This window comes from Pelodiscus sinensis, chromosome 7, assembly GCF_049634645.1.
Source record: "Pelodiscus sinensis isolate JC-2024 chromosome 7, ASM4963464v1, whole genome shotgun sequence".
NCBI classification, from domain to species: Eukaryota; Metazoa; Chordata; order Testudines; family Trionychidae; genus Pelodiscus; species Pelodiscus sinensis.
Window position 1 is genome coordinate 344522 of NC_134717.1, and position 27385 is coordinate 371906.

General features: G+C 68.5%; 1 protein-coding gene across 1 annotated transcript; it reads left to right on the forward strand.

The window, feature by feature from the left end:
- Positions 1–5658: 5658 nt before the first annotated feature.
- Positions 5659–21723, forward strand: IHH (Indian hedgehog signaling molecule). The gene is made up of 3 exons (XM_075932930.1): positions 5659–6644; positions 17019–17280; positions 19800–21723. Exons 1-3 carry the CDS (start codon positions 6342–6344, stop codon positions 20459–20461), a joined length of 1227 nt encoding a protein of 408 aa, XP_075789045.1. The 5' UTR covers positions 5659–6341; the 3' UTR covers positions 20462–21723.
- Positions 21724–27385: the final 5662 nt, after the last annotated feature.

Genomic DNA, 27385 nt, shown 5'->3' on the forward strand with positions numbered 1-27385 from the left:
GATGCTGTGTCTGGCTGGGGGAGGGGCAAGCTCTGGCTCCTCCCATTTGGTCCTGCCAGGTACCCCATGGGAGCAATTTCTGCCCCAGCCCCGACCTGTTTCTCCAGCCTGTATGTGCCCAGTGAGAGAGGTTCTGCCCAGCCCAGAGGCCAAGCAGCTACCCTCGTCCGCTTGCTGGGGCACAGCCTGTGGGGACTACAGCTCCCAGCGTGCTTTGCTCCAGTGTAATCTTGTGGCACCTGCAGGGGCTTGCAGGCCAGCCCTGTGGATAACAGGCCTTCCCCTTGGTGCCGGTGGTGCAGAGTGGGCAGAGGGCAGGGGTGCCAGCCCAAGGTGGGCAAGTCTGATTTCTTCTGTGCTGGGCGTGGCTGGTAAAAGCCTTGATCCAGTCGGCAGTGGGGAGCCCGTGCTGCGTAGGGCGGGGTGCGTAGGGACAGCTTCTGGAGGGGGGCCGGTGGCTAAGGGGTTAATCCCCTTGCCCCCATGCCGTGCTGCGTAGGGCGGGGTGCGTAGGGACAGCTTCTGGAGGGGGGCCGGTGGCTAAGGGGTTAATCCCCTTGCCCCCATGCCGTGCTGCGTAGGGCGGGGTGCGTAGGGACAGCTTCTGGAGGGGGGCCGGTGGCTAAGGGGTTAATCCCCTTGCCCCCATGCCGTGCTGCGTAGGGCGGGGTGCGTAGGGACAGCTTCTGGAGGGGGGCCGGTGGCTAAGGGGTTAATCCCCTTGCCCCCATGCCGTGCCGCGTAGGGCGGGGTGCGTAGGGACAGCTTCTGGAGGGGGGCCGGTGGCTAAGGGGTTAATCCCCTTGCCCCCATGCCGTGCTGCGTAGGGCGGGGTGCGTAGGGACAGCTCCTGGAGGGGGGGGCCCGGTGGCTAAGGGGTTAATCCCCTTGCCCCCATGCCGTGCTGCGTAGGGCGGGGTGCGTAGGGACAGCTTCTGGAGGGGGGCCGGTGGCTAAGGGGTTAATCCCCTTGCCCCCATGCCGTGCTGCGTAGGGCGGGGTGCGTAGGGACAGCTCCTGGAGGGGGGGGGGCCGGTGGCTAAGGGGTTAATCCCCTTGCCCCCATGCCGTGCTGCGTAGGGCGGGGTGCGTAGAGACAGCTTCTGGAGGGGGGCCGGTGGCTAAGGGGTTAATCCCCTTGCCCCCATGCCGTGCTGCGTACGGCAGGGTGCATAGGGACAGCTCCTGGAGGGGGGCCGGTGGCTAAGGGGTTAATCCCCTGGCCCCCATGCCGTGCTGGCGGCTCCACAAGGCACTCAGAGCCTCCATCAGTCTGGCTGTGGCCCCTGAGGCAGCAGCCCACCCCCAAGGTGCAGTGGGGGGCACGGCAGAGGGGCAGGACTGGCAGAGGGGGCCAGTAGCAGTGGGGATTTCCCCAGTCCCAGGGGCACTGCCCCACCCCTTAGTCCACAAGCTAAGGCCCAACCCTTCATGTCTGGCCCAGTCCTGGCCAGAACCCCCAGCCCTGCCGGTGCCCTTCGCTCCTGACCCGCAGCCCCCGCCCCACCCAGCCCTGCCAGTGCCCTTCGCTCCTGACCCCCAGCCCCCGCCCCCCCAGCCCTACCAGTGCCCTTCACTCCTGACCTGCAGCCCCCCCCCAGCCCTGCCGGTGCCCTTCACTCCTGACCCCCAGCCCCCGCCCCCCCAGCCCTGCCGGTGCCCTTCACTCCTGACCCCCAGCCCCCGCCCCCCCAGCCCTGCCGGTGCCCTTTGCTCCTGACCCACAGCCCCCGCCCCCCCCAGCCCTGCCGGTGCCCTTCACTCCTGACCCACAGCCCCCGCCCCCCCCAGCCCTGCCGGTGCCCTTTGCTTCTGACCCACAGCCCCCGCCCCCCCCAGCCCTGCCGGTGCCCTTCGCTCCTGACCCGCAGCCCCCGCCCCCCCCAGCCCTGCCGGTGCCCTTCGCTCCTGACCCACAGCCCCCGCCCCCCCAGCCCTGCTGGTGCCCTTCGCTCCTGACCCACAGCCCCCGCCCCCCCCAGCCCTGCCGGTGCCCTTCGCTCCTGACCCGCAGCCCCTGCCCCCCCAGCCCTGCTGGTGCCCTTCGCTCCTGACCCACAGCCCCCGCCCCCCCCAGCCCTGCCGGTGCCCTTCGCTCCTGACCCACAGCCCCTGCCCCCCCCAGCCCTGCTGGTGCCCTTCACTCCTGACCCACAGCCCCCGCCCCCCCAGCCCTGCTGGTGCCCTTCGCTCCTGACCCACAGCCCCTGCCCCCCCAGCCCTGCTGGTGCCCTTCACTCCTGACCTGCAGCCCCCGCCTCCCCAGCCCTGCCACCCCTGACCTCCTGACCCGCAGCCCCCAGCCTCCCCAGCCCTGCCAGTGCCCTTCGCTCCTGACCCACAGCCCCCGCCCCCCCCCAGCCCGGCCGCCCCCCGACCTCGTGACCCACAGCCCCAGCCAGCCTGCACTCGTGCTAGGTTCAGTGCCATTCCTGTGATATGCTCAGCTGGATCCCCAGGCAACCTCAGCAGCCGGGCCCTCCCTCGCGTCGCTCCCCCGCTGCCTGTGCAGGTCGGCGGGTGCTGCGCGAGAGAGGGGGCGCTTGCTGGAGCGTGGGGAGGGCTCCCACGTGGCCCTGCCCGAGTCGGCCCATTGCCCCGGTGGGGGGGTTACACAGGAATCCGGCCCTATGGGGGACCCACAGGCAGATGGGCTGGGAAATCACCTGCCAAGGAGACGCTATGGGGCAGGGAAGTGCAGAGCTCAGCTGTGCTCTCTGCATTCAGAGCCATGGCAGCAGGGAGAGGGGCAGCCCCCCCCCCCGGATTAGCCCTGCTGGCCCCGGGGCTCTGGCCCCAGCCCGGATCCTGCCGGCCGGACCCCGTGTCTCCCGGGGCTCAGGGACTGCGGCCCTGCCCTGTGCGCCTGTGATCTGTCCGGGCTCCCAGTGCACGTTACAGACTCCGCCTCCATCAGGCTGAGCCCAGAAATACGTGTTCGCAGGGTTTAATGAAGCTGTTATGCAGGGCACGGCCCCGTGGCCTTAATAACGGCTCTGTGGCCTCGATTAAAGGGACCTTTCAGTCGCTTTCAAGTATTTTTAGAAAAGGGGGGAAAACTCAGCCAAGCCAGGAGAGGAAACTCCCGAGCTGGCCTGGTGCAAAACTAAGGAAATAGCACCCCCTAGACTGCAGCTCCCTGCCTGGCTCTGCTGGGCCAGCCGTGCTCTCCCCCGCCCTGCCAGGTCTGGGGCCATGGGGCGCCTGGGCCTCCTCCCCGCTGGCTTCCCAGCCCTGCCCAGCGCCAGGTGCCCACGGACTGACTGGGGGAGGGGAATGCTTCAATAATACGTCTGCGCACCTTCCTTGGGCTCAGCCTCAGGGGAAACTGAGGCACAGAAAGAGATGGGACTTGCCCCAAGTCACCCAGTGAGTCAGCTCTGGGAACAGAGCCGGGAGTCCTGGCTCCCCGCTCCCCGGCCTGCCAGTGGTTACGGGACCAGTCCAGGCTCTTGGATGGCCGTTCCCTGCCCCGCTGTCCCTCGGGCCTTGTGGCTCCTGCCCGAGGTGCTGCCCATGCCCCCACTCACGTTGTGCAGTGCTGAGCGTGCTTCTGCCTTTCCCATAGGGCACAGGGCAGTTCCCAAGCAGGGGGGTGTCCCCCCGCCCCCGAGCCAGGGAGTCCCTCTAGCCCTGGCCCCATGTGTCCCGTGGCCTGGGTGCTCTGGTCCAGGCAGTTGAGACGCCCTCATGTGCCCAGTGCAGGGCGGGAGAGCACATGGCCCTTCTCCCACCATGGGGCCGGGGCAGAGAGACCCTGCAGGGTTTCTGGCAGCAGGGGGCACCCCCAGCCTGTGCCCAGCTCCTGCCCTCCCCCCTCCCTGCGGGGCCCAGAGAGCACAGCGCCAGTGCCAGCCCGGGGGGCTCTCATCTGCCCTCCTCCTCCCATGCCCAGCATGTGCTCGGTGCCCACAGTCCCATCTCTGGCGCTGAGCCAGGCCCCTCCCCAAGATTAACCCCTGCCGCCCCCTGCTGGCCTGTGGGAGCGACCCAGTGAGGTACAGGCCCGGGGGCGTAGAGGGACTGCTGCTCTTCGGGAGTCCCCATCCTGTCCATGCTCCTAACCCAGGCCCTGCCCTGCTGGGAGGTGACACGTGGGGGCTTTCCCCATGTGCTGTGGAGTTCCCTGCCCCGTGGGCCATCGGCTGGCACCCTGCTCTCTTCATTAGGGCACCTGCCTCCTGCCCCGCCCTGCAGCAGCCGTGCTGGGAGCTACGGGTGGGGTCCCCGTTCTGCTGGGCGCTGCACAGCCCCCGACAGACCCGGGCCCCCTTGTGCCCACTGAGACCGGGCACTGCCCAGACCCTGCGATCAGCTGGGCACTCTGTGTGCTCCCGATGGGCTGTGGGGGATGGAGCCTGCCCCAGTAAGGGAGGGGGCCCCCCTCTGTCTGTGCTCCTGATCAGCCCGCCGGTGGGGGAAGCTGCAGAGCTTTCACCCAGACTGGAGGCTGGTGTCCCTGTGCCCGAGGGCCGCAGCCAGGCAGAGGCTCTTGGGGCTCCCCGGCCCTGCCACAGTGGAAGTGGCTCCGTGGCGGAGGCATACGTGGGTGTCAGGGAGCTGTGGCGCCATTCGTGAGGTGAGGGGGCCCGTGGTCCTGTGAGCTCGGGGGCTGCAGTGCTGGAGGGGGCGTTCGTGGGCATCGTGGGGCCCGGAGCAGGGCAGGTGGGTGTCTCATACGCAGACCCTGCGAGCGGGTGACCCACCAGCTGGAGAAGGCAGCTCTGGGCTGGAGGGAGAGGTCAGGGCCAGCGTCACAACGGCCTGGCCCTGGGAACAGCCGGGCCAGCCCAGCCGAGGGACCGTCACGGCCAGTCTGCGTGCGCCTTTCCCAGCCCACGCTGCCCGCACTGGCCTGCCATGGGCTGGCGATGCCCAGAGAGGTGGGTGCAGTGGGACGAGGCCCCAGGCTGCCCATGCCCCTGCGCTCCATCTGGCTGAGCCCCCAGGAGCTGCTGTCCCTCTGGCACTGGGCTGGGGGCAGCTAGTCCCTTGGTGCTGGTTCGGGCTGCACAGCTGGGGCCCTGGTCCTGCTTCCCCGAGGGGCCAGGCCCGGGGATGAGGAAGGCAGCACCCCAGGAAGTCTGGCCCCAGCTGCCTGCCCGCTGGAGTCCCCAGAGCAAACCCCACTGGCTGCTCCCTGCACCAGGGCCCCTAGAGCCAGAGTGGGGCCCCTCAGCACCAGCTGGGCCCGGCCCCGCTGCCCCTCCCTGCCTCTGTCTCCTGCCTGGTCTTGCTGGAGCCCCGGCCGCCGGCGGAGGCTGCCCCAAGGGTCCACTCACCTGGGGAAGAGCTCGGGGGCTCGGGCCCTCCCCAGGGCAGGCCCAGGGGCCCGGGCAGTGAAATCAGGGTGTTGTGTTTACTTTCCCCTACTGGCAGCTGGAAGGGGAAGCCCATCCCAGCCCCGCATTGTTGTCTCAGCGAGTTAATCAGATCCCACAATCCTGTTGTGGAAATATTGGGCCTCCCTCCGAACAATAGAGCCCGAGAATATTGTGGTTAAATTTCAACCAGCTGCCTCCCCGCTCTGTTTGATCCCCCCTCCCGGGGCACGAGGGCACCTGGGATCGGGGGGGGGGGCATCTTTGCAGGCTCTGCCGCAGGAGCCCCGCATACCTGGAGCCCCGGTGCCCAGGCGGCGCTTGCTCTGCAGGGCCGGGGCACCGCTGGGATGGGCTCGGGCCCTCCACGTGTGTTTTGTTGACACCTGTGGCAGTGGCGCGGCGCCCCCGGAGCAGGGCTGGTTCCCGGGGTGGGGGATCCCTCCAGCCGCGCTCTGGTTGGAGCCGGGCTGAGCGCGCCTCGGGGGCAGGTGGAGCGGGGCGGGCTGCCCGAAGGCGCGCCTGGCAGGGGGAGGAGGCTGCGGGCGGCCCATGGCCGGTGCCGCGGGGAGGCGGAGGGAAGGAGGGGACATGGGCAGGGTGCGGTCCTGGCGGTTCCCGATCCCGGATCTCTTCAATTTCCCCTCTCACTCGTGCCCTGGGACTGGAGGCTGCAGCGGCTCCGGCTCCGGCTCCAGCCACCGCCGCCCTGACCGCCAGGGCGCAAACCGCGGGGACTCCGGGCAGCCGGGCCCCGGCCCCGCAGCAGCCGCCCTGCTGCCAAAACAAACGGCCCTTCGCTATTTATTGGCGGCGGCCGGCGGGGGAGCTCAGAGCAGGCGGCCAGCCCCGGCGCCGGCCAGCAGCAGCACCTGCCCGGCACACGCCGCCGTGGCGCACTGGATGGCGACCCGCGGGGGACTCCGCCAGCGCCGCGCCCGAGCCTGAGGGCCCCCTGGTCGGCAGCCTCCTCCCCGGCGGAGCAGTCCAGCGTCCCCGCTGCCCCCGGACGCGCCTGCCATGAAGCTGGCCCGGCTCCTGCTGCTGCTGAGCGGGTGCGCGCTGCTGCTGGCCCCGGCGGTGCGGGGCTGCGGGCCGGGCCGGGTGGTGGGCAGCCGCCGGCGGCCCCCCAGGAAGCTCATCCCGCTGGCGTACAAGCAGTTCAGCCCCAACGTGCCCGAGAAAACCCTGGGCGCCAGCGGCCGGTACGAGGGCAAGATCGCCCGCAACTCGGAGCGCTTCAAGGAGCTGACCCCCAACTACAACCCCGACATCATCTTCAAGGACGAGGAGAACACGGGAGCCGACCGCCTCATGACCCAGGTACGGGCCCAGCGGCTCCCCCAGCCCGTCCGCGCCGGGCTCCGGGGCCCTGGCTCCTCCGCTCCGGGGACTCTGCAGCCCCGGGCGCTCGGGCCGGGAGGGAGCGGGAAGTGCCCGGCAGTGCGGGGCAGAGCAATGGGCCGAGCAGACAAGTCTCCACGGGCTGCAGCCCGCTGCGCTCCCTCGGCTGTCGGCACCTGCCCTGCCGCCGGTCCCCTCTCCAGGCGGGCCTGCTTCGTCGGCCCGGCCCGGCTCCGCTTCTCGACCCGCCACCGCCCTCCTTCCAGCGCCCCGGCTCTGGCAGCGGCTCTCCGGTTCATCTGCGGGGAGCGTGAGCCCGCGCCGGGGAGGCGAGTTCGCAGCCGGCCCCCACGAGCCACAAGATGCGCTGAGCCACGCGAGCTACCTGGGCGCAGCTGCTGCCCCGGCGGCTGGGAAGTTCCAGGCGCTGGAGGGAGTCGGGGTCGGATGCTGGGGGCAGCGGGCGGGAAGGGCACGGGCGGAGGAGGGCTTCAGTGTCTGGAATCTCCAGAGGCCGGCAGCTCCGGGTCCCAGTGCTGCAGCGGAGGGTGCCAGGGACCCGGCGCTGGAGGGTGTCAGGGACCCGGCGCTGGAGGGTGTCAGGGACCCAATGCTGGGGAGAGGGTGCTGGAGGGTGTCAGGGACCCAGTGCCTGGGAGGGGGGTGTCTCCAGGGTGTCAGGCACTCAGTGCTAGATGGAATCTGGGACCTGGTGCTGGGGGGGGGGGCTGGGACTCAGTGCCCCGGGGGGGGGGGGGTGCTGGAGGGTGGCTGGGACCCAGTGCTGGAGGGGGGAGGGGCGCTGGAGGGTGTCAGGCACTCAGTGCTGGATGGTATCTGGGACCTGGTGCTGGGGGTGGGTCTGGGACTCAGTGCCTGGGGGGGCTGCTGGAGGGTGGCTGGGACCTGGCGCCGGAGGGGGTCTGGGACCTGGCGCCGGAGGGGGTCTGGGACCCGGCGTTGGGGGCAGAGCAGCTGAAGGTTGCAGTGCCCGCTTTAAAGCAGCGTGGAGCCTGCTCAGGCTGGAGCGGCTCCAGGCCAGGACGGGCAGTGGCCTGTGGCGTGACCCTTGTCAGTGTGGCCAACACAGATTGAGCCGTGTCGCTCAGTTGCTGCCTCCTTGGCGTCCCCGTGGCTAGGGGTCCGGGTGGAGGACGTGGCCATGTGGGCTCCGTGGGTGGCTGGAGCCCCTTGTTGGTGTGGGTGACTTGGGAGAATGGAGGCAGGTCGCTGGCAGCTTCCCAGGAAGGCTCTGGGCATGGCTGGGAGCTTGGCCTGGCCGGGCAGAGCCCTGGGCTGTGGGGCCATGGATGGGCGGGCTCGGGTGTGGCCGGTGTGGGTGCCCTGCATGCCCACTCCCTGGCCTGTGCTCATGGGCTGAGCCCCTGGGATGGCAGTGGAAGCGGGGGCAGTGGCTTTGCAGGGCTCTGTCAGCGCAACAGGCGGGCATTCCTCAGGGCGGCAAAGCAGAACCGAGTCCCCACCACTGACGAGGGAATTAATGTGCCAGGAGCCTGAGCAGCATGGCCTAGTGGGCGCAGTCTTCACTTGGAGCAGGCAGCCTGCTGCAGAGCATTGGCCAAGCCCCTTCACCTGCTCTGTGCCTCAGTTTCCCCTGCCTGTGTGAGAAAGGACCTGCGGGTGCTGGGGTGCGGATGACTGAGGGGTGGGGTGGGGTGTTTGGATGACCCTAGCCCGGGAGGCTGCGTCTCACAGAGGGGACAATGGCCTGTCGTAAATTCCACCGGGAAGCCAGCAGACAGGCTGGGGCAGGGAGGGGGCCCCGGGAGGAAGGTTGCCCTGTGTTCAGGGTGGGTGAGGAGCCTGCTGATGTACAGCCCAGGTGACTGTCCCAGCCGAGTCGCCGGAGCTGGGGGTTTCTGGCTCCTGGAGAATGGCCAGCGCAGCCTGGGCTGAGCACGGGCTGTGGAGCCGGAGGGTTAGTGGACTCTGGCCTTGGTGTGTGCGAGGGCCCAGAACTCCAGGAAGTGAATGTGGCGCGTGATCCCTGGAGAGGTACCGCCCAGGACAGCCCCCTGCACCCGCACTGCTCCTGCCTGGCCTGCTTGGACCTCCCCTGGGTGCCTGCCAGGGCAGCTGGGCTGTGCGCTGGGAGCCCGGAGCCCCCACAGCGAGTCGCGACTGTCCCACCCTCACTGCTGGCAGCTGCTGAATCAGCTGGTGCCCCCTCTGGGGGACAGGCCCTGGGCCCCCCCAAGCCAGACAGTCCCTGCTCTGGGGCAGGATCAGGGCCAGCCTCCTGTGTCCCAGTGGAGTCTGCCTCTGGGGCAGCAAGTTGCCTCTGGGGCCCAAGTTGTCCCAGGGCCGCTCTCTTCTCACGGGCGCGCAGTGGGGCCCGGCCTCCTCCCAGACGGTCCATCCGAACCCAGCCCCACTGGCAACCCAGTGTCCACGATGCAGGGACACCTGACTGGGGGAGCTGCCCCGCCCTCCAGTGCCCCCTGGGGGGAGGGCAGACGGAGAGATGCCCCAGGGATGTGGCGGCTGGCGGAGGGGCCCCGCGGGACCCACTCACTGGCTTTTACTGCTGGTGACTCACTCAGAACCTGTTTTCCCCAAGTCCAAGGGTCTGGGCCCGGTGGTGCTGGGAGATACGGGGGAGGGGGGGCAGGGCTGCTCCCCGCCTCCCCTTATCGGTTCATCTGCCTCAAGAATCTGCATGTTTGCTCTGTGCTGGGCCCACTGGCCGAAGGCCCCACCCTCCTCTCCAGGGCAGCCAGCCCCTCTCCACCTTGCTGGGCAGAGGAATGTCCCAGGCACCCTCCCCAGCGCCCCACGGGACACCCTCCTAGCCCAGCCCCACCGGCCTGCAGACCCGGCGTGCTGCCCCTCAGGCAGGGCCCCTCGCCCTTTCCCCAGCCCCGCCTCACCTCCAGGAAGGGGCTGCTGCCTGCCCTGCCCGTGAGTGGGGAAGGCCCAGGCCCCTGGCCCTGCCATCTCAGGGCTCCCCTCGGAGCGGGTCCCACCTGGCCTGGCTTGTGAATGACTCCAATGGGAGCTGACGGGCACAGAACAAGTGCTGGTGCCAAATGCCCTGCCAGCAGCAGCACCCTGGGGGAAGGGAGCTCCCTCTCCTAGGTGCCGTTCGGCCCTCAGCCTCCCTGCGGGCGGCCACGCCTGGCCCAGAGGCCCAGCCCTCTCAGAACTCGCAGGGAGCCCTGAGCAGCGGGCATGGCCATTGGTCTCCAGCCGTGGCCCGTAGCTGATGGGTGTTATCCTGTCCCCTGCAATGCCCCTGGCTGGCTGCGCAGAATGCCCTGCAGCGCAGGACTGGACACCACGACACTGCCCGCCCGCTCTCATGTGGCAGGGAGTTCCACAGCCCAACTGGCGCTGGCCAGAGGGTCTGAGTCCCCTACCACAGCCCAGGGTCCTCGCCGGGCCTTTCCCAGCCATCACCACCCCAGGCAGCGACGTGAGCACCTGGCTCCGGGCCCAGCTCTGGGTGCTCCCTCTCGCTGCCCATCCCGATCTGAGTGGCGGCTGCCACCTGTCGCTATGGCGATGGCCTGGGCCGCCCCCCCAGGAGACGTGGCCCCACCCTACATGTAGCCATGTGGATGCCGGCTGGGCTGCAAGGTGCCCAGGTACAGAGCTGCCAGGTCTGGAGGGATTTCTGTCCGTCCGTCCCCCCCCCGCTTTGGGCACCTCTCGCGCCCCCCCCCCCGATGATGGCATGGGCCTGGCCTCCCACGCTGCCTTGCCCAGGCCCTGCTTTCTGAGCGGCAGGAGGCAGCTTGCCCTGCAGGGCCCGTGTCCTCGGGCTTGTCCCCGGCCCCAGAGTCCTGTCACCCGCAGCAACCCAGTGAAGTCCCTGCATGCCCCCCCCCCCCCCCCGCGCTGCCAGCCCAGCCACTCAGGGGCGCCCCAGGCCCTCAAGGGGGCGCCAGGCTGCCAGCTGTGTCCCGTCCCTGGCTGCCTCTGGCACTGCAGTGACACCTGCTGGCTACAGCCTGGACTGGCAGAGCAGCCACAGGGGCCTCTACTCTCCCGCTGCCCCTGCACGCCCCCTCCCTGGCGTGGGCCTGGGCCGGGTTTGCTCCCTTGCCAGTAGCCGATGGGGTCTGAGCCCCCGTCCCTGCAGCGCTGTGTGCCCTGTGCCTGGGCAGTGCGCCCCAGGGCGGGGAGGTGAGATCAGACGTCTGGGGGTTCCAGGTGCTAACCTGGGAGGAGCTGGGAATCCCGGGGGGGGGAGCAGGCATCTTTCCGTCCTCGCGGCCTCTCGCCCGGGGGAGCCTGGCTGGTGGCTCAGCTGGCGCGAGCGTCCTGCCCTGTCGGGAGGGAGACCGAGCCAGGGGAAAGGGGACTTGCCCGGAGGAACGGCAGAGGGGCGGGGACGGGCCAGGCGCTTGCAGGGCGGCTCCAGTCCGGTGCAGGGATCACAGCCGGGGAGAGCTGAGATGCCGTGTCTGCGGGTGCAGGCCTGGCCGGGCCATTTGTCCCTCCCACCCAGCGCGCTTGGGCTGGGGGCCACGTGCAGACTGAGCCGGGGGCCAAGGGGGATGAGGCGGGGAGGGTGTCCTGGCTCGGTGTCAGGGTCTGTCCGGGTCCAGGGCAGCCCGGCTGCAGCGGGCGATTCTCTGGGCCCAGGGGGCTGGCGCTGCTGGGAGCCTCGGCGTGAGCACCCCGCCTCTGCCGGGGAGGGCAGCAGGGGCAGCTGGGCTGGGGCTGGGGCAGGAGCAGGAGCAGGGCTGCTGAGAGCCCAGGAGGCAGAACAGCCCCCCCCCCCGCCCTTTCCCCACTGGCTGCTGGGAGCTGGAGTCAAACTGGTGCCCCAGGCTGGTCCCATTTCTCGCTTCCCAGCCTCAGCCGCCCTCAGGAGCTGCCACCCAGCCAGGGGGTGTCTGGGTGCAGCGGGGGAGGGGCACAGGGCCTGGTCCCGGGCGCGCTGGTGGCTGGGCTGGGGGTGCAGCGGGGGAGGGGCACAGGGCCTGGTCCCGGGTGCGCTGGTGGCTGGGCTGGGGGTGCAGCGGGGGAGGGGCACAGGGCCTGGTCCTGGGTGCGCTGGTGGCTGGGCTGGGGGTGCAGCGGGGCAGGGGCACAGGGCGGGCGGTGCTGGGATGGGCGGTTCATGGGGACAACCCCCTTAGAACTGGGTTTGTCAGATTCTTGCCCTGGCTTCTCTGTGGCCCGGGGGAGGGGTGAGGGCCGAGAGGACCCTCTGTGGGGCAACGGCCCCTTCTCCTGCCCCTTCCCTCTGCATCCCAGCCGCCCTCCCCCCAGCGCTGTACCCAGAAGAGCTCTCAGCCCCCCACATTGCAGCCTCTGTCTGTGACCCACCCTGGGCCTGCCCCCTCTGCTGACCCCTCTGCCCAGCCTGGGGGAGGCGTCGTGGCCAGACAGCCGGGGCTGGGTCTCCTGGGTCGGGAGGGGCAGGGGGTACTTGGGGGAGCCCCAGGGGGAGAGCCCTGTGCCGGCTCTGAATGCCTGGAGCCTGGGCTGATGGCCTGTCCTGCCTTTCCCTGCTGGAGTCCCCTGAGCTGGGTTCGAATCTCCTCCAGCTCACAACTGACATGAGTGTAGGGGCCTCAGCTGCAGTCCCAGGGCCTGACTTGGAACGTCCCAAATTATCACCACATGGCTATTCATCACGAGCCACCTTCCTGCTCCTGGGCAAGGCGGGGCTGGGGGGAGCCAGGGCTGGGCTGGCAGGGGCTGTGGGGCAGGAGGGAGGGGCACCGGCGGGGCTGGGGGGAGCCAGGGCTGGGCCGGCAGGGGCTGTGGGGCGGGAGGGAGGGAGGGGTCCAGCAGGGCTGGGGTGGAGGAGGGGTTGGGGGCCTGGGTTGGTGGCAATCACCAAGCAGAGATTTACGGCCCCTGCTCTGGGCTCTTTCCTGCAGTTCTGGGGGGGGGGTCAGTTTCTTTGCCCCTGCCCTGCCCGTTGGCTGGCGAGCCGGGTTCCTCATGCGGCTGAGAGGGGCCTGGTGCTTCTGGTCTGGCAGACTGAGCCCCCCTCCCCCCGAGGTCGCTAGGTCAGACTGAAGCTGGCTCCAGCCCCCTCCCGGTTCTCAGCCTGGGTTCTGGGGAGCCTGTCCTGATCCCGGGGCTGCAGGCCCCTGGGGTGGGGGTTGCAGAGGGCGGGGCTGTGGACTGGCACCATAATCACCAGGCTGAGGAAGCAGCGGGCCATGTCCCCTGGGGGCTGGAGCAGGGGTGGTCCCTGGGTCCTTGGGGGGAAGGGCTGTCCCGGGGAGGGGGCTCTGATCAGACCCAGGGGCTGTGTCTACACTGGCTGCTCGCTTTTCCAGAAAAACTCTGCTGCTCCCGTTTGGGCAAAAGTCCTTTTCCGGAAAAACTGTTCCGGAAAAGGGCCAGTGTAGACGGCACATTAGTCTTTTCTGCAAAAAAGCCCCGATCGCGAAAATGACGATCGGGGCTTTTTTCCGGAAAAGCATCCTGCCAATGTAGACGCGCTCTTTACGGAAATACTTATAATGGAAAACTGTTCCATTTTAAGCATTTCCGGAAAAGGGTGCCAGTGTAGACGTAGCCAGGGAGTGCCTCAGCCTCAGCCGGCAGCGCAGCCCCACCACCATCCCCCAGGGGGCGCTCTCCCCTGCTCCGAAGGAGGCCAGTTGGGGCAGTGCAGGGCACCTGGCCTGGGGAGGAGCATGTGCCCCACCAGCCCAGCAAGTGGGGCCAGGGGAGCCAGGGAGGCGTCTCCACAGCAGTAAAGGCCACTAGAGAAGTGAAGGGTCCGGGGCTGAGGGACAAGTGCTGGCATGGCCCAGGCCTGGCCAGGAGCCAGAGCAAGTGGGGGACTAATGGGTCCATGGGCACCGGGCAAAAGGGGCCCAGCCGGGCTGCGAGTGCTCAGGGAAGCCATGTGCCCAACGCTGGGTAGAGTGAGTGTGTGTGTGTGTGTGTGTGTGTGTGTGTGTGGAGTCACTTTCCAGGGTGTGTGTGTGTGTGTGTGTGTGTGTGTGTGTGTGTGTGTGTGTAGTCACTTTCCAGGGTGTGTGTGTGTGTGTGTGTGTGGAGTCACTTTCCAGGGTGTGTGTGTGTGTGTGTGTGTGTGTGTGTGTGTGTGTGTGGAGTCACTTTCCAGGGTGTGTGTGTGTGTGTGTGTGTGTGTGTGTGTGTGGAGTCACTTTCCAGGGTGTGTGTGTGTGTGTGTGTGTGTGTGTGTGTGTGTGTGTGTGTGGAGTCACTTTCCAGGGTGTGTGTGTGTGTGTGTGTGTGTGTGTGTGTGTGTGTGTGTGGAGTCACTTTCCAGGGTGTGTGTGTGTGTGTGTGGAGTCACTTTCCAGGGTGTGTGTGTGTGTGTGTGTGTGTGTGGAGTCACTTTCCAGGGGGTGTGTGTGTGTGTGTGTGTGTGTGTGTGTGTGTGTGGAGTCACTTTCCAGGGTGTGTGTGTGTGTGTGTGTGGAGTCACTTTCCAGGGTGTGTGTGTGTGTGTGTGTGTGTGTGTAGTCACTTTCCAGGGTGTGTGTGTGTGTGTGTGGAGTCACTTTCCAGGGTGTGTGTGTGTGTGTGTGTGTGTGTGTGTGTGTGTGTGTGTGGAGTCACTTTCCAGGGTGTGTGTGTGTGTGTGTGGAGTCACTTTCCAGGGTGTGTGTGTGTGTGTGTGTGTGTGTGGAGTCACTTTCCAGGGTGTGTGTGTGTGTGTGTGTGTGTGTGTGTGTGTGTGTGGAGTCACTTTCCAGGGTGTGTGTGTGTGTGTGTGTGTGTGTGGAGTCACTTTCCAGGGTGTGTGTGTGTGTGTGTGTGTGTGTGTGTGTGTGTGTGGAGTCACTTTCCAGGGTGTGTGTGTGTGTGTGTGTGTGTGTGTGTGTGGAGTCACTTTCCAGGGTGTGTGTGTGTGTGTGTGTGTGTGTGTGTGTGTGTGTGGAGTCACTTTCCAGGGTGTGTGTGTGTGTGTGTGTGTGTGTGTGTGTGTGGAGTCACTTTCCAGGGTGTGTGTGTGTGTGTGTGTGTGTGTGTGTGGAGTCACTTTCCAGTGTGTGTGTGTGTGTGTGTGTGTGTGGAGTCACTTTCCAGGGTGTGTGTGTGTGTGTGTGTGTGTGTGTGTGGAGTCACTTTCCAGGGTGTGTGTGTGTGTGTGTGTGTGTGTGTGTGTGTGTGTGTGGAGTCACTTTCCAGGGGGTGTGTGTGTGTGTGTGTGTGTGTGTGTGTGTGTGTGTGTGGAGTCACTTTCCAGGGTGTGTGTGTGTGTGTGTGTGGAGTCACTTTCCAGGGTGTGTGTGTGTGTGTGTGTGTGGAGTCACTTTCCAGGGTGTGTGTGTGTGTGTGTGTGTGTGTGTGTGTGTGTGTGGAGTCACTTTCCAGGGTGTGTGTGTGTGTGTGTGTGTGTGTGTGTGTGGAGTCACTTTCCAGGGTGTGTGTGTGTGTGCGCGCGTGCGCTTATGTGCAGGGGCAGATGAGAGTTTTGCGGGGCCCAGGGCAGCACAGTTTCATGGGCTCCCCCCCCTTGGAGAAAAAATAGAAAAAGGTGTCTCCCCTGTGCCCACTCCTCCAGTAGCCCCACTCTGATCGTGTGAGCTCCCCCCATCCCCTCTCCTAACCCCTCCCTCTCCACCTGCCCTGCCTCTCTCCTCTGGTGCTGGTCCCTCCCCTGCAGGTCTCTGCCCTTCTGCTCCACCCCAGAATCCCCTGGCACCTGCACCTTCCCTTAGCCCTGCACCCTCCTGGTGTCCCCCCTTCCCTCACTGCCCCTGCCCCCTTTGCCCTCTTTTTCCCTGATGCCCCCCCTCACCACTCTCTGCCCCCGTTCCCCTCCTGCCCCTCTGTGCCCTCACACATGACTTGCTCCCCACATTTCTCACGCCCACCCCTCCTTTCAAGCCTTCTCCCAGCACCTCCCCCTCCCCCCTCAAGCCCCCAATGCCCTTCCCCTCTCCTCTCGCAGCATCACCCTGTCCCCCTCCCACTGACACCTCCCTCCTGCCCTTTTCCTCATTGTCTGCACTTGGCCCCCTGGCATTTCTCTCTCCCCCACCCTGTCCCTTGGTGCCTTCCCCTCTCTTCTCCTGACCTGCCCCCCTCCCCTCAGCACAAGCCCCTTCCTCTCCATCCACCTTCTGCCTTCCAGTGTGCAGGGCGGCCGCGACCACGTGCCGAAGCGAGCGGTGTAACGCTGGGCCACGTGGTTTTAAAGTCACGCCACGCCCAGGCGTCTCCCCTCTCAGCTGTTGCACGGCATTTCAGCACACCGCACATGCGATCCCTCGGCCACACATAGCCCGTACTGGCCGGTGGGGAATTTCAAGTGCAGGGCTACGGCGCCCCGCCACATCCCCCTCCTCCAGCAGCCGCCAGCCGGCCTTTCAGCGGACAGCCCATCGGGAAATTCCCGGTATCCCGCTGGCATGGGGCCTATTGAAGCACAGAGCCTGGGGCAGCCGTCCCGCTCGCCCTGCCCTATATCCGCCGCTGTGTGTGTGTGTGGACGCTTTGCAGGGTCTGCATTCACTGCATGAGCTCCATGTCCAGTCGCATTGTGCAGCCCATCTCAGCCCGGCTGCAGGGCTCTCAGGCGAGTGGTGCTGCCTGTGCCCTCGCAGAGGAGGGGCCCCGAGAGGCAGCTAGGAGGCACTGGCTGGGCGAGAGATCGGAGCTCGGCCCCTCTCGTCTCCCTGGCTCATGGAACATGAACAAGGGCACTAGGCTGACACTAAAAAGTGGGGAATGCAAGCTCACTGCACAAGCAAATACTTTCCCACACGTCTGATTCACTTGTGGAACTCCCTGCCACATGAAATTACTGACAGGGCTGTTGTCCCTCCTGCTTCAAGGTTTGAGCCAATCTGCGTGTGTGTGTGCGCGTGGGGGGGGGGGATTCCCTCCATTTGCTCCTGGGTGGTCTCCTACAAGTTCCCTGTGGTATCTGCACTGGGCGCTGGCACAGACAGGCAGGCAGGCCAGGGTCTGAGCCCAGCGGAAGGCCTGTGATCCTCTGCCCCAGTGGAGTGAGCAAGCAGGGATAGGGCTGCTAGCCAGGCTGCCTCCCAAAGGCGCCCTGGCCAGACCCTGCTGGCTGCAGAGCAGGGGCTGTGATGGGGGAGGGGCCAGGCTGGGCTTACAGGTGGGGGGTTCGCTCGGTGCACTCTGTGGGTCATGGGGACCCCCACACTCAGCAGGAGCCTGGCTTCGCCGTATGGGGCAGCGGGAGGGAGCCCCCCCAGCACAGCTTTGGCGGGAGGTTGGGGGGTGCTGCTGCCCCATGTACAGCCAGTTTGGCTGCCAGCCGTGTCCTGGGGCCGGGGAACCCACTGAGAAACCCTCCCCCCACCCTGTCCTGCCCCCGCTCTGTTGTGTCCCCCCACGCTGCCCCCCATTCCACTCCAGCCCTACGGTGCCCCCGGCTCTGCACTAACTCTGCCCCCCCCGCAGCGCTGCAAGGACCGCCTGAACTCCCTGGCCATCTCGGTGATGAACCAGTGGCCGGGGGTGAAGCTGCGGGTGACCGAGGGCTGGGACGAAGACGGGCACCACTCGGAGGAGTCGCTGCACTACGAGGGCCGCGCCGTGGACATCACCACCTCGGACCGGGACCGCAACAAGTACGGCATGCTGGCCCGGCTGGCCGCGGAGGCCGGCTTCGACTGGGTCTACTACGAGTCCAAGGCCCACGTCCACTGCTCCGTCAAGTCAGGTACGGCGGGGCCCGGCGCCCCCTTCCCCGCGGCATCCCAGAGCCGCCCCCCAGCGCCCCCCTTCCCCACGGCATCCCAGAGCCGCCCCGCCCCCCAGCGCCCCCCCGGCGCCCCCTTCCCCGCGGCATCCCAGAGCCGCCCCGCCCCGCCCCCCGGCGCCCCCCCGGCGCCCCCCTTCCCCACGGCATCCCAGAGCCGCCCCGCCCCCCAGCGCCCCCCCGGCGCCCCCCTTCCCCACGGCATCCCAGAGCCGCCCCTCCCCGCCCCCCGGCGCCCCCCTTCCCCGCGGCATCCCAGAGCCGCCCCGCCCTGCCCCCCGGCGCCCCCTTCCCCACGGCATCCCAGAGCCGCCCCGCCCCCCCAGCGCCCCCCTTCCCCAGGGCATCCCAGAGCCGCCCCGCCCCTCCAGCGCCCCCCCAGCGCCCCCCTTCCCCACGCCATGGGCCAGCCCGCGCTCGCCCACGGCATCCCAGAGCCGCCCCCCCCAGCGCCCCCCTTCCCCACGCCATGGGCCAGCCTGCGCTCGCCCACGGCATCCCAGAGCCGCCCCGCCCCACCCACCCCCAGCTGTCCCATCTCTGCCCGCTATGGTCCCTGCCAGCCCCGTTCATCTTCCCCCCGCGTGCTTTCTCCACCCCACATCAGAGCCCCACGGCACCTCCCCTGCCCCCACCCCCTGGGAGTCTCCCCCTCCCAACTCCACTGCTTACCCCCAACCTGTGCAGGGGGTCGGGTGGGGAGAGGGGAGGCAGGGCTGGTTGCCATGGTGATAACAAGCCACTCAGGGCAGGGCTCAGACATGGCCTCTCCAAATGCCCCGTTTGGCAACGTCCGCTCAGGGGGAAACTGGCCTGGACCATCGGGGGGGGGGGGGAGCGGCCCCGGCAGGGCTGGGGGGCAGGGGCAGGGGATGCGGGGGGGAGGGAGGGGCCCTGGCAGGCCAATGGTGCCCAGGGAGAAGGTGCCCGTGGGCAGTGCTGGTCTCCCAGCAGGGGGCAGTGAGGTCCCCTCTCCCACAGCACCCAGTGCCCGGCTGGCAGGGACCAGCTGTGCTGAGCCGGGGCCGGGTCGGGCATTGACCTCGGCGTCCTGTGCCCCGTCGCGTGATGCCAGGCCCCGAGGGGCTCTCGCTGCTGGGCAGGAAACATTTGCTAGGCCCCGGCTCCCCCTGCGCTGGCCCATCCTGCTGCCTTAGCCCGGACCCGGTGCCCAGGAGCAGAGGGGCAGGGCCCGCCCCGGCACTGCTGGGCTGCTGGAGCACGTGGGGCCTGGCCAGGACCAGGCCTGGGCCAGGGGGCTGCTTCCTACGCTCAGTGCTGCGTGTCGGGGCAGCTGCCTGGCCATGTGGCATGTTCTGTGTATCATGCCCACCCCGACTCATCCCCACCCCCGCTTAGTCCTCCCCCCCGCCCAGGGAGCCCTGTTGCTCCAGTTGTTGGGTGTTATAATGGGGCGTGAAGGCTGTGCAGGGTGCTGGGGCTTCGGGGTGCAGGGCATCAGCCTTACAATGGGGAACAGGGGTCGCACCTTTGCTCTGACTGCTGGGTTGAAGCACACCCCACCGGAGGCAGCCAGGGCTCAGTGCTGGGCTGTGTGTCCGTGTATAAACGGGCCCTACGCCGCACCCCAGAAGTGGCTGCATTACCCGCCACATGAGGGGTCACGGCAGCTGGGGTGGGCCCCGGGCCTGCAGGGTAACTGCCTTATCTCTCTTGTGGTGTGGAGAGGGCGGATAAAGAAAAGTTATTTATTAGTTCCCTAAATAGAAGAACTAGAGGACACCAAATGAAATTAATGGGGAGCAGGTTTAAAACTAATAAAAGAAAGTTTTTCTTCACACAGCGTGTAGTCAACCTGTGGAACTCCTTGCCAGAGGAGGCTGTGAAGGCTAGGACTATAATAGAGTTTAAAGAGAAGCTAGATAATTTCATGGGGTATGTCTACACTGCATCCCTAGTTCGAACTAGGGATGCAAATGGAGACAATCGAACTAGTTAATGAAGCGGGGATTTAAATATCCCGCACTCCATTAACATGATCTCGCCGGCGCGCTAGTTCTCCCCATTTTTTGAGGAGTAACATTAGTTCGGACTAAGGGCTTTAGTCCGAACTAACGCGTCCCGGCGCGCACTTCCTGGTTCCAATCAGCTGTGATTCGAACTAGCGCGCCGGCGAGATCATGTTAATGGAGCGCGGGATATTTAAATCCCCGCTTCATTAACTAGTTCGATTGTCTCCATTTGCATCCCTAGTTCGAACTAGGGATGCAGTGTAGACGTACCCATGGAGGTTAGGTCCATAAAAGGCCATTAGCCAGAGGATAGAAATCGTGTCCCTGGCCTCTGTTTGTCAGAGGCTGGAGAGGGATGGCAGGAGACAAATCGCTTGATCATTGTCTTCAGTCCACCCTCTCTGGGGCACCTGGTGCTGGCCACTGTCGGCGGACAGGATACTGGGCTAGATGGACCTTTGGTCTGACCCAGTCCGGCCGTTCTTATGTTCTTATGTTTCCCTCTAGAGCATTCGGCGGCAGCAAAGACGGGCGGCTGCTTCCCCGCCCGGGCCCTGGCAACTCTGGAGAGCGGGGCCAGGACCCCTCTGTGGGCGCTGCGCCCCGGGCAGCGGGTGCTGGCCATGGACGAGCAGGGCCGGGCCACCTACAGCGACTTCCTGGCCTTCCTGGACAAGGAGGCCTCGGCCCTCACCACCTTCCACGTGATTGAGACCCAGGAGCCACCCCGGCGGCTGGCCCTGACCCCCGCCCACCTGCTCTTCGTGGCAGAGAACGCCACAGCGCCCGCCGCCCACTTCCAGGCCACCTTTGCCAGCCACGTGCGGCCCGGACACTACGTGCTGGTGGCAGCGGTGGGGACGAGCCTGCAGCCGGCCAGAGTGGTGCATGTCGCCACCCAGACAGACTTTGGGGCCTACGCCCCCCTCACCCGCCACGGGACCCTGGTGGTAGATGACGTGGTGGCCTCCTGCTTTGCCCTGGTGCAGGAGCAGCGGCTGGCCCAGCTGGCGTTCTGGCCACTCCGGCTCTACCACGGCCTGGCAGGCGGGCCCAGGACCCAGCCGGAGGGCGTGCACTGGTACTCAGGGCTGCTGTACCGCCTGGGCAGGCTGCTGCTGGCCCCCGACAGCTTCCACCCGCTGGCCATGGCCCAGTTCGAGAGCTGAGGGCTGCTGGGGGAGGAGTGCTGCTCTGGGACACTGCAGGGGGCTGCGCCCAGCGCAGCTGCCTGGGAAGAGGAGCCACCAGCTCCTAGGCTGCCCGAGGAGGAGGGGCCCACTGAGGCAGGGAGGCGGCGGCACATCCTGCCCTGGGCCCGGATCCTGTGGGTGGGCAGCACCATTCACAGACCCCTGGGCCCGGGGGGCACTCAGCTCACGTCCCCGCTGCTCTGGGGGCCTGGAAGCCGGTCTCTGCCCTCTGCTGCCAGCGTCAGGGCTGCTCCAGCTCCCTGCCAGCCTGGGCCCTGCCAGCTGGCTGGCCTAGGGCCCCAGGGGGCATGCAGGAGGGGGGGCCCCCGTGGGATCTACATGCTGCTATTTTTGCTGCACCAGTTGCTAACGAGCGTGTTCCGGGGAAGGGGGAGGGGCCAGGTGGAGCACCCCAAGCTAGGAGGATGGGGGTGGCAGGGCCCGGTGTATCGGGGAGCCCAGCCCTTCCCCTACGCCGCCATGGTAGGGTGGGCGGCAGAAGAGAGAGGCCAGGCCAGGCCAGGCCAGGCCAGGCCACCACCTGCACCCCATGGGCTGGGCAGGGCAGCCCCCATGCCAGATGGGAGCAAAGTCACAGCTGAGAACAAGCTGGCCTGGGGTGGCCCTGCCCCCCACATGGCTTCTGAGGCCACTCAGCTGGGCCTGGGGGCCCTGGGGTATGAGCGCGGGTGCCCCTGGCGCTGGGGCTAGGCATGGATGGAGGAGACTGGGCGCCCCGCACAGCCCGGGAATGGTGCCGCTTCGCCAGAGGTGAGCGGGGGGAGGGGGAAGGGGTGGAAACCCCCCATTTAATAATAGGAGCAGCTCTGACACCCCGCCCCCCAATCTGCCATGGGCACCCCCAAAGCCAGGTGTCCTGGGACTCTGAGCCTGCGGCCAGGCCCTGCAGCCCCCGGGAAACCCCAGGGCTGCTCCTCTGATGCCAGGGGCCCTCCCCCACCTGCCACGGGGCCCCCGAGCAGTCAGGGCTCCGCGCCCTGGGACGTGCCCCCTCCTTATTTATTGCTCTGCTCGCTGGCCCGGCCCGGCCCGGGGAGGCTGGGGCTGGGGCTGGGGCTGGGGCTGTGGCTGTGGCTGGGGCCGTGGCCGTGGCCGTGGCCGTGGCTGGGGCTGGGGCCGTGGCTGGGGCTGGGGCCGTGGCTGGCCACCTTGTGCAGTTTGTGTCACTGGAGGGAGGTTTCCCGGGGGCAAGGCCAATAAAGCGATGGACTCACGGGTCTCCGCCTCTCGGTGCTTTCCAGCGGGTCCCCGCCCCCGCCGCGCAGCCTCCCGCCGGCAGAATGCAGCCGGCTCTGGAGAGGAGCAGCAGGCCTGGGAGAGAGCTCCGGGGGAGGCCGGGAGCGGCCACGCGTGGGACGTGCCGGGGGGCCTGTACCGCCCACGTGGCAGGGCAGGACCCAGCTCCGGTAGCAGGTGGCACCTGGCGCGCACTGCCCCCCCCCCCGGGCCGCTCTGGCAGTGCTCGCAAAGGGCAGCAGGGGGCGCTGCCCGCCAGCAAATCGGCCAGGGCCAGGGGAGCCGAGCGCCAGGCCTGGGCCAGCTCTGCCGGGCGGGGGGGGGGGGGGGGAGAAGCTGCGGCTCCCTCCCCCGGGAAGGCCAGGGCCCCCCTCCCGCGGCTGCCCCAGTGCGGGGACGGGCAGGGCTGTGGAGACACCTCCCGGAGGATCTGGGCTGGGGGCATCCGGATACTGGCTCCTGCGCCCCCCCCCAGTCTCGCCTGGGGGTCCCCTGGGCTCTTAGGGGCCGGCCTGAAGCCGGGGGGGGGGGCACTGGCCGGGCTGCCGGAGGGGCTTTGGGCAACTCGCCTGTTTCCACCACCCACCTGGTCATGGACCCGGCACTGACCGCCCCCGCCTGACACCCCCCCCCCCCCCGGCCTAAATCTGATGCTCTGCCAACACTGGGACTCAAGCCCCGGCCGAGCCAGCTCACCCCACCCCCACTCCGGGCCCCGCGCTGCCTCCAGCCAACCCCGACCCCTCGGACTGCAACACCCGCAAACTCCAGCGTCCCCGGAGCCGCAACACCCCAAAATCCCCATCCCCCCCCACCCCCGCCTGAGCCCCCCCGGGCTCCCAATGCTCCCCAAGACCCACCATCCCCCACCCCCGCCTGAGCCCCCCGAGCTCCCAATGCTCCCCAATCCCCACCATCCCCCCACCCCCGCCTGAGTCCCCCAGCTCCCAATGCCCCCCAATCCCCACCATCCCCCACCCCCGCCTGAGCCCCCCGAGCTCCCAATGCTCCCCAATCCCCACCATCCCCCCACCCCCGCCTGAGCCCCCCCAGCTCCCAATGCTCCCCAATCCCCCCCATCCCCCACCCCCGCCTGAGCCCCCCGAGCTCCCAATGCTCCCCAATCCCCCCCATCCCCCACCCCCGCCTGAGCCCCCCCAGCTCCCAATGCTCCCCAATCCCCACCATCCCCCACCCCCGCCTGAGCCCCCCAGCTCCCAATGCTCCCCAATCCCCACCATACCCCACCCCCGCCTGAACCCCCCCAGCTCCCAATGCTCCCCAATCCCCACCATCCCCCACCCCCGCCTGAGCCCCCCCGAGCTCCCAATGCTCCCCAATCCCCACCATCCCCCACCCCCGCCTGAGCCCCCCCAGCTCCCAATGCTCCCCAATCCCCACCATCCCCCCACCCGCCTGAGCCCCCCGAGCTCCCAATGCTCCCCAATCCCCACCATCCCCCCACCCCCGCCTGAGCCCCCCGAGCTCCCAATGCTCCCCAATCCCCACCATCCCCCACCCCCGCCTGAGCCCCCCGAGCTCCCAATGCTCCCCAATCCCCACCATCCCCCACCCCCGCCTGAGCCCCCCCAGCTCCCAATGCTCCCCAATCCCCACCATCCCCCACCCCCGCCTGAGCCCCCCGAGCTCCCAATGCTCCCCAATCCCCACCATCCCCCACCCCCGCCTGAGCCCCCCGAGCTCCCAATGCTCCCCAATCCCCACCATCCCCCACCCCCGCCTGAGCCCCCCGAGCTCCCAATGCTCCCCAATCCCCACCATCCCCCACCCCCGCCTGAGCCCCCCGAGCTCCCAATGCTCCCCAATCCCCACCATCCCCCCACCCCCGCCTGAGCCCCCCCGAGCTCCCAATGCTCCCCAATCCCCACCATCCCCCCGCCTGAGCCCCCCAGCTCCCAATGCTCCCCAATCCCCACCATCCCCCACCCCCGCCTGAGCCCCCCGAGCTCCCAATGCTCCCCAATCCCCACCATCCCCCCACCCCCGCCTGAGCCCCCCCGAGCTCCCAATGCTCCCCAATCCCCACCATCCCCCCACCCCCGCCTGAGCCCCCCCAGCTCCCAATGCTCCCCAATCCCCACCATCCCCCACCCCCGCCTAAGCCCCCCGAGCTCCCAATGCTCCCCAATCCCCACCATCCCCCCACCCCCGCCTGAGCCCCCCGAGCTCCCAATGCTCCCCAATCCCCACCATCCCCCACCCCCGCCTGAGCCCCCCGAGCTCCCAATGCTCCCCAATCCCCATCCCCCACCCCCGCCTGAACCCCCCCAGCTCCCAATGCTCCCCAATCCCCATCCCCCACCCCCGCCTGAACCCCCCCAGCTCCCAATGCTCCCCAATCCCCACCATCCCCCACCCCCGCCTGAGCCCCCCGAGCTCCCAATGCTCCCCAATCCCCACCATCCCCCCACCCCCGCCTGAGCCCCCCGGGCTCCCAATGCTCCCCAATCCCCACCACCCCCCACCTCCGCCTGAGCCCCCCGAGCTCCCAATGCTCCCCAATCCCCACCACCCCCCACCTCCGCCTGAGCCCCCCGAGCTCCCAATGCTCCCCAATCCCCACCATCCCCCACCCCCGCCTGAGCCCCCCGAGCTCCCAATGCTCCCCAATCCCCACCATCCCCCACCCCCGCCTGAGCCCCCCGAGCTCCCAATGCTCCCCAATCCCCACCATCCCCCGCCTGAACCCCCCGAGCTCCCAATGCTCCCCAATCCCCACCATCCCCCCACCCCCGCCTGAGCCCCCCCAGCTCCCAATGCTCCCCAATCCCCACCACCCCCCACCTCCGCCTGAGCCCCCCGAGCTCCCAATGCTCCCCAATCCCCACCATCCCCCACCCCCGCCTGAGCCCCCCGAGCTCCCAATGCTCCCCAATCCCCACCATCCCCCACCCCCGCCTGAGCCCCCCGAGCTCCCAATGCTCCCCAATCCCCACCATCCCCCGCCTGAACCCCCCGAGCTCCCAATGCTCCCCAATCCCCACCACCCCCCACCCCCGCCTGAGCCCCCCCAGCTCCCAATGCTCCCCAATCCCCACCATCCCCCACCCCCGCCTGAGCCCCCCGAGCTCCCAATGCCCCCCAATCCCCACCATCCCCCACCCCCGCCTGAGCCCCCCGAGCTCCCAATGCTCCCCAATCCCCACCATCCCCCACCCCCGCCTGAGCCCCCCAGCTCCCAATGCTCCCCAATCCCCACCATCCCCCACCCCCGCCTGAACCCCCCGAGCTCCCAATGCTCCCCAATCCCCACCATCCCCCACCCCCGCCTGAGCCCCCCGAGCTCCCAATGCTCCCCAATCCCCACCATCCCCCCACCCCCGCCTGAGCCCCCCGAGCTCCCAATGCCCCCCAATCCCCATCCCCCACCCCCGCCTGAGCCCCCCCAGCTCCCAATGCTCCCCAATCCCCACCATCCCCCACCCCCGCCTGAGCCCCCCGAGCTCCCAATGCTCCCCAATCCCCACCATCCCCCCACCCCCGCCTGAGCCCCCCGAGCTCCCAATGCTCCCCAATCCCCACCATCCCCCACCCCCGCCTGAGCCCCCCGAGCTCCCAATGCTCCCCAATCCCCATCCCCCACCCCCGCCTGAACCCCCCCAGCTCCCAATGCTCCCCAATCCCCATCCCCCACCCCCGCCTGAACCCCCCCAGCTCCCAATGCTCCCCAATCCCCACCATCCCCCACCCCCGCCTGAGCCCCCCGAGCTCCCAATGCTCCCCAATCCCCACCATCCCCCCACCCCCGCCTGAGCCCCCCGGGCTCCCAATGCTCCCCAATCCCCACCACCCCCCACCTCCGCCTGAGCCCCCCGAGCTCCCAATGCTCCCCAATCCCCACCACCCCCCACCTCCGCCTGAGCCCCCCGAGCTCCCAATGCTCCCCAATCCCCACCATCCCCCCACCCCCGCCTGAGCCCCCCGAGCTCCCAATGCTCCCCAATCCCCACCATCCCCCACCCCCGCCTGAGCCCCCCGAGCTCCCAATGCTCCCCAATCCCCACCATCCCCCGCCTGAACCCCCCGAGCTCCCAATGCTCCCCAATCCCCACCATCCCCCCACCCCCGCCTGAGCCCCCCCAGCTCCCAATGCTCCCCAATCCCCACCACCCCCCACCTCCGCCTGAGCCCCCCGAGCTCCCAATGCTCCCCAATCCCCACCATCCCCCACCCCCGCCTGAGCCCCCCGAGCTCCCAATGCTCCCCAATCCCCACCATCCCCCACCCCCGCCTGAGCCCCCCGAGCTCCCAATGCTCCCCAATCCCCACCATCCCCCGCCTGAACCCCCCGAGCTCCCAATGCTCCCCAATCCCCACCACCCCCCACCCCCGCCTGAGCCCCCCCAGCTCCCAATGCTCCCCAATCCCCACCATCCCCCACCCCCGCCTGAGCCCCCCGAGCTCCCAATGCCCCCCAATCCCCACCATCCCCCACCCCCGCCTGAGCCCCCCGAGCTCCCAATGCTCCCCAATCCCCACCATCCCCCACCCCCGCCTGAGCCCCCCAGCTCCCAATGCTCCCCAATCCCCACCATCCCCCACCCCCGCCTGAACCCCCCGAGCTCCCAATGCTCCCCAATCCCCACCATCCCCCACCCCCGCCTGAGCCCCCCGAGCTCCCAATGCTCCCCAATCCCCACCATCCCCCCACCCCCGCCTGAGCCCCCCGAGCTCCCAATGCCCCCCAATCCCCATCCCCCACCCCCGCCTGAGCCCCCCCAGCTCCCAATGCTCCCCAATCCCCACCATCCCCCACCCCCGCCTGAGCCCCCCGAGCTCCCAATGCTCCCCAATCCCCACCATCCCCCACCCCCGCCTGAGCCCCCCGAGCTCCCAATGCTCCCCAATCCCCACCATCCCCCCACCCCCGCCTGAGGCCCCCAGCTCCCAATGCTCCCCAATCCCCACCATCCCCCACCCCCGCCTGAGCCCCCCGAGCTCCCAATGCTCCCCAATCCCCACCATCCCCCACCCCCGCCTGAGCCCCCCGAGCTCCCAATGCTCCCCAATCCCCACCATCCCCCACCCCCGCCTGAGCCCCTCGAGCTCCCAATGCTCCCCAATCCCCACCATCCCCCACCCCGCCTGAGCCCCCCGAGCTCCCAATGCTCCCCAATCCCCACCATCCCCCCCACCTCCGCCTGAGCCCCCCGAGCTCCCAATGCTCCCCAATCCCCACCATCCCCCCACCCCCGCCTGAGCCCCCCGAGCTCCCAATGCTCCCCAATCCCCACCATCCCCCCGCCTGAGCCCCCCGAGCTCCCAATGCTCCCCAATCCCCACCATCCCCCACCTCCGCCTGAGCCCCCCAGCTCCCAATGCTCCCCAATCCCCACCATCCCCCCACCCCCGCCTGAGCCCCCCGAGCTCCCAATGCTCCCCAATCCCCACCATCCCCCACCCCCGCCTGAGCCCCCCGAGCTCCCAATGCTCCCCAATCCCCACCATCCCCCACCCCCGCCTGAGCCCCCCGAGCTCCCAATGCTCCCCAATCCCCACCATCCCCCACCCCGCCTGAGCCCCCCGAGCTCCCAATGCTCCCCAATCCCCACCATCCCCCCACCCCCGCCTGAGCCCCCCGAGCTCCCAATGCTCCCCAATCCCCACCATCCCCCACCCCCG

Bases quoted from the DNA above. Each gene is read 5' to 3' on its own strand.
- IHH (XM_075932930.1), top strand. From the start codon at position 6,342: ATGAAGCTGGCCCGGCTCCTGCTGCTGCTGAGCGGGTGCGCGCTGCTG. The intron at 6,645-17,018 runs GTACGGGCCCAG...CCCCCCCCGCAG, and splicing joins CCGACCGCCTCATGACCCAG to CGCTGCAAGGACCGCCTGAA. The intron at 17,281-19,799 runs GTACGGCGGGGC...GTTTCCCTCTAG, and splicing joins CCACTGCTCCGTCAAGTCAG to AGCATTCGGCGGCAGCAAAG.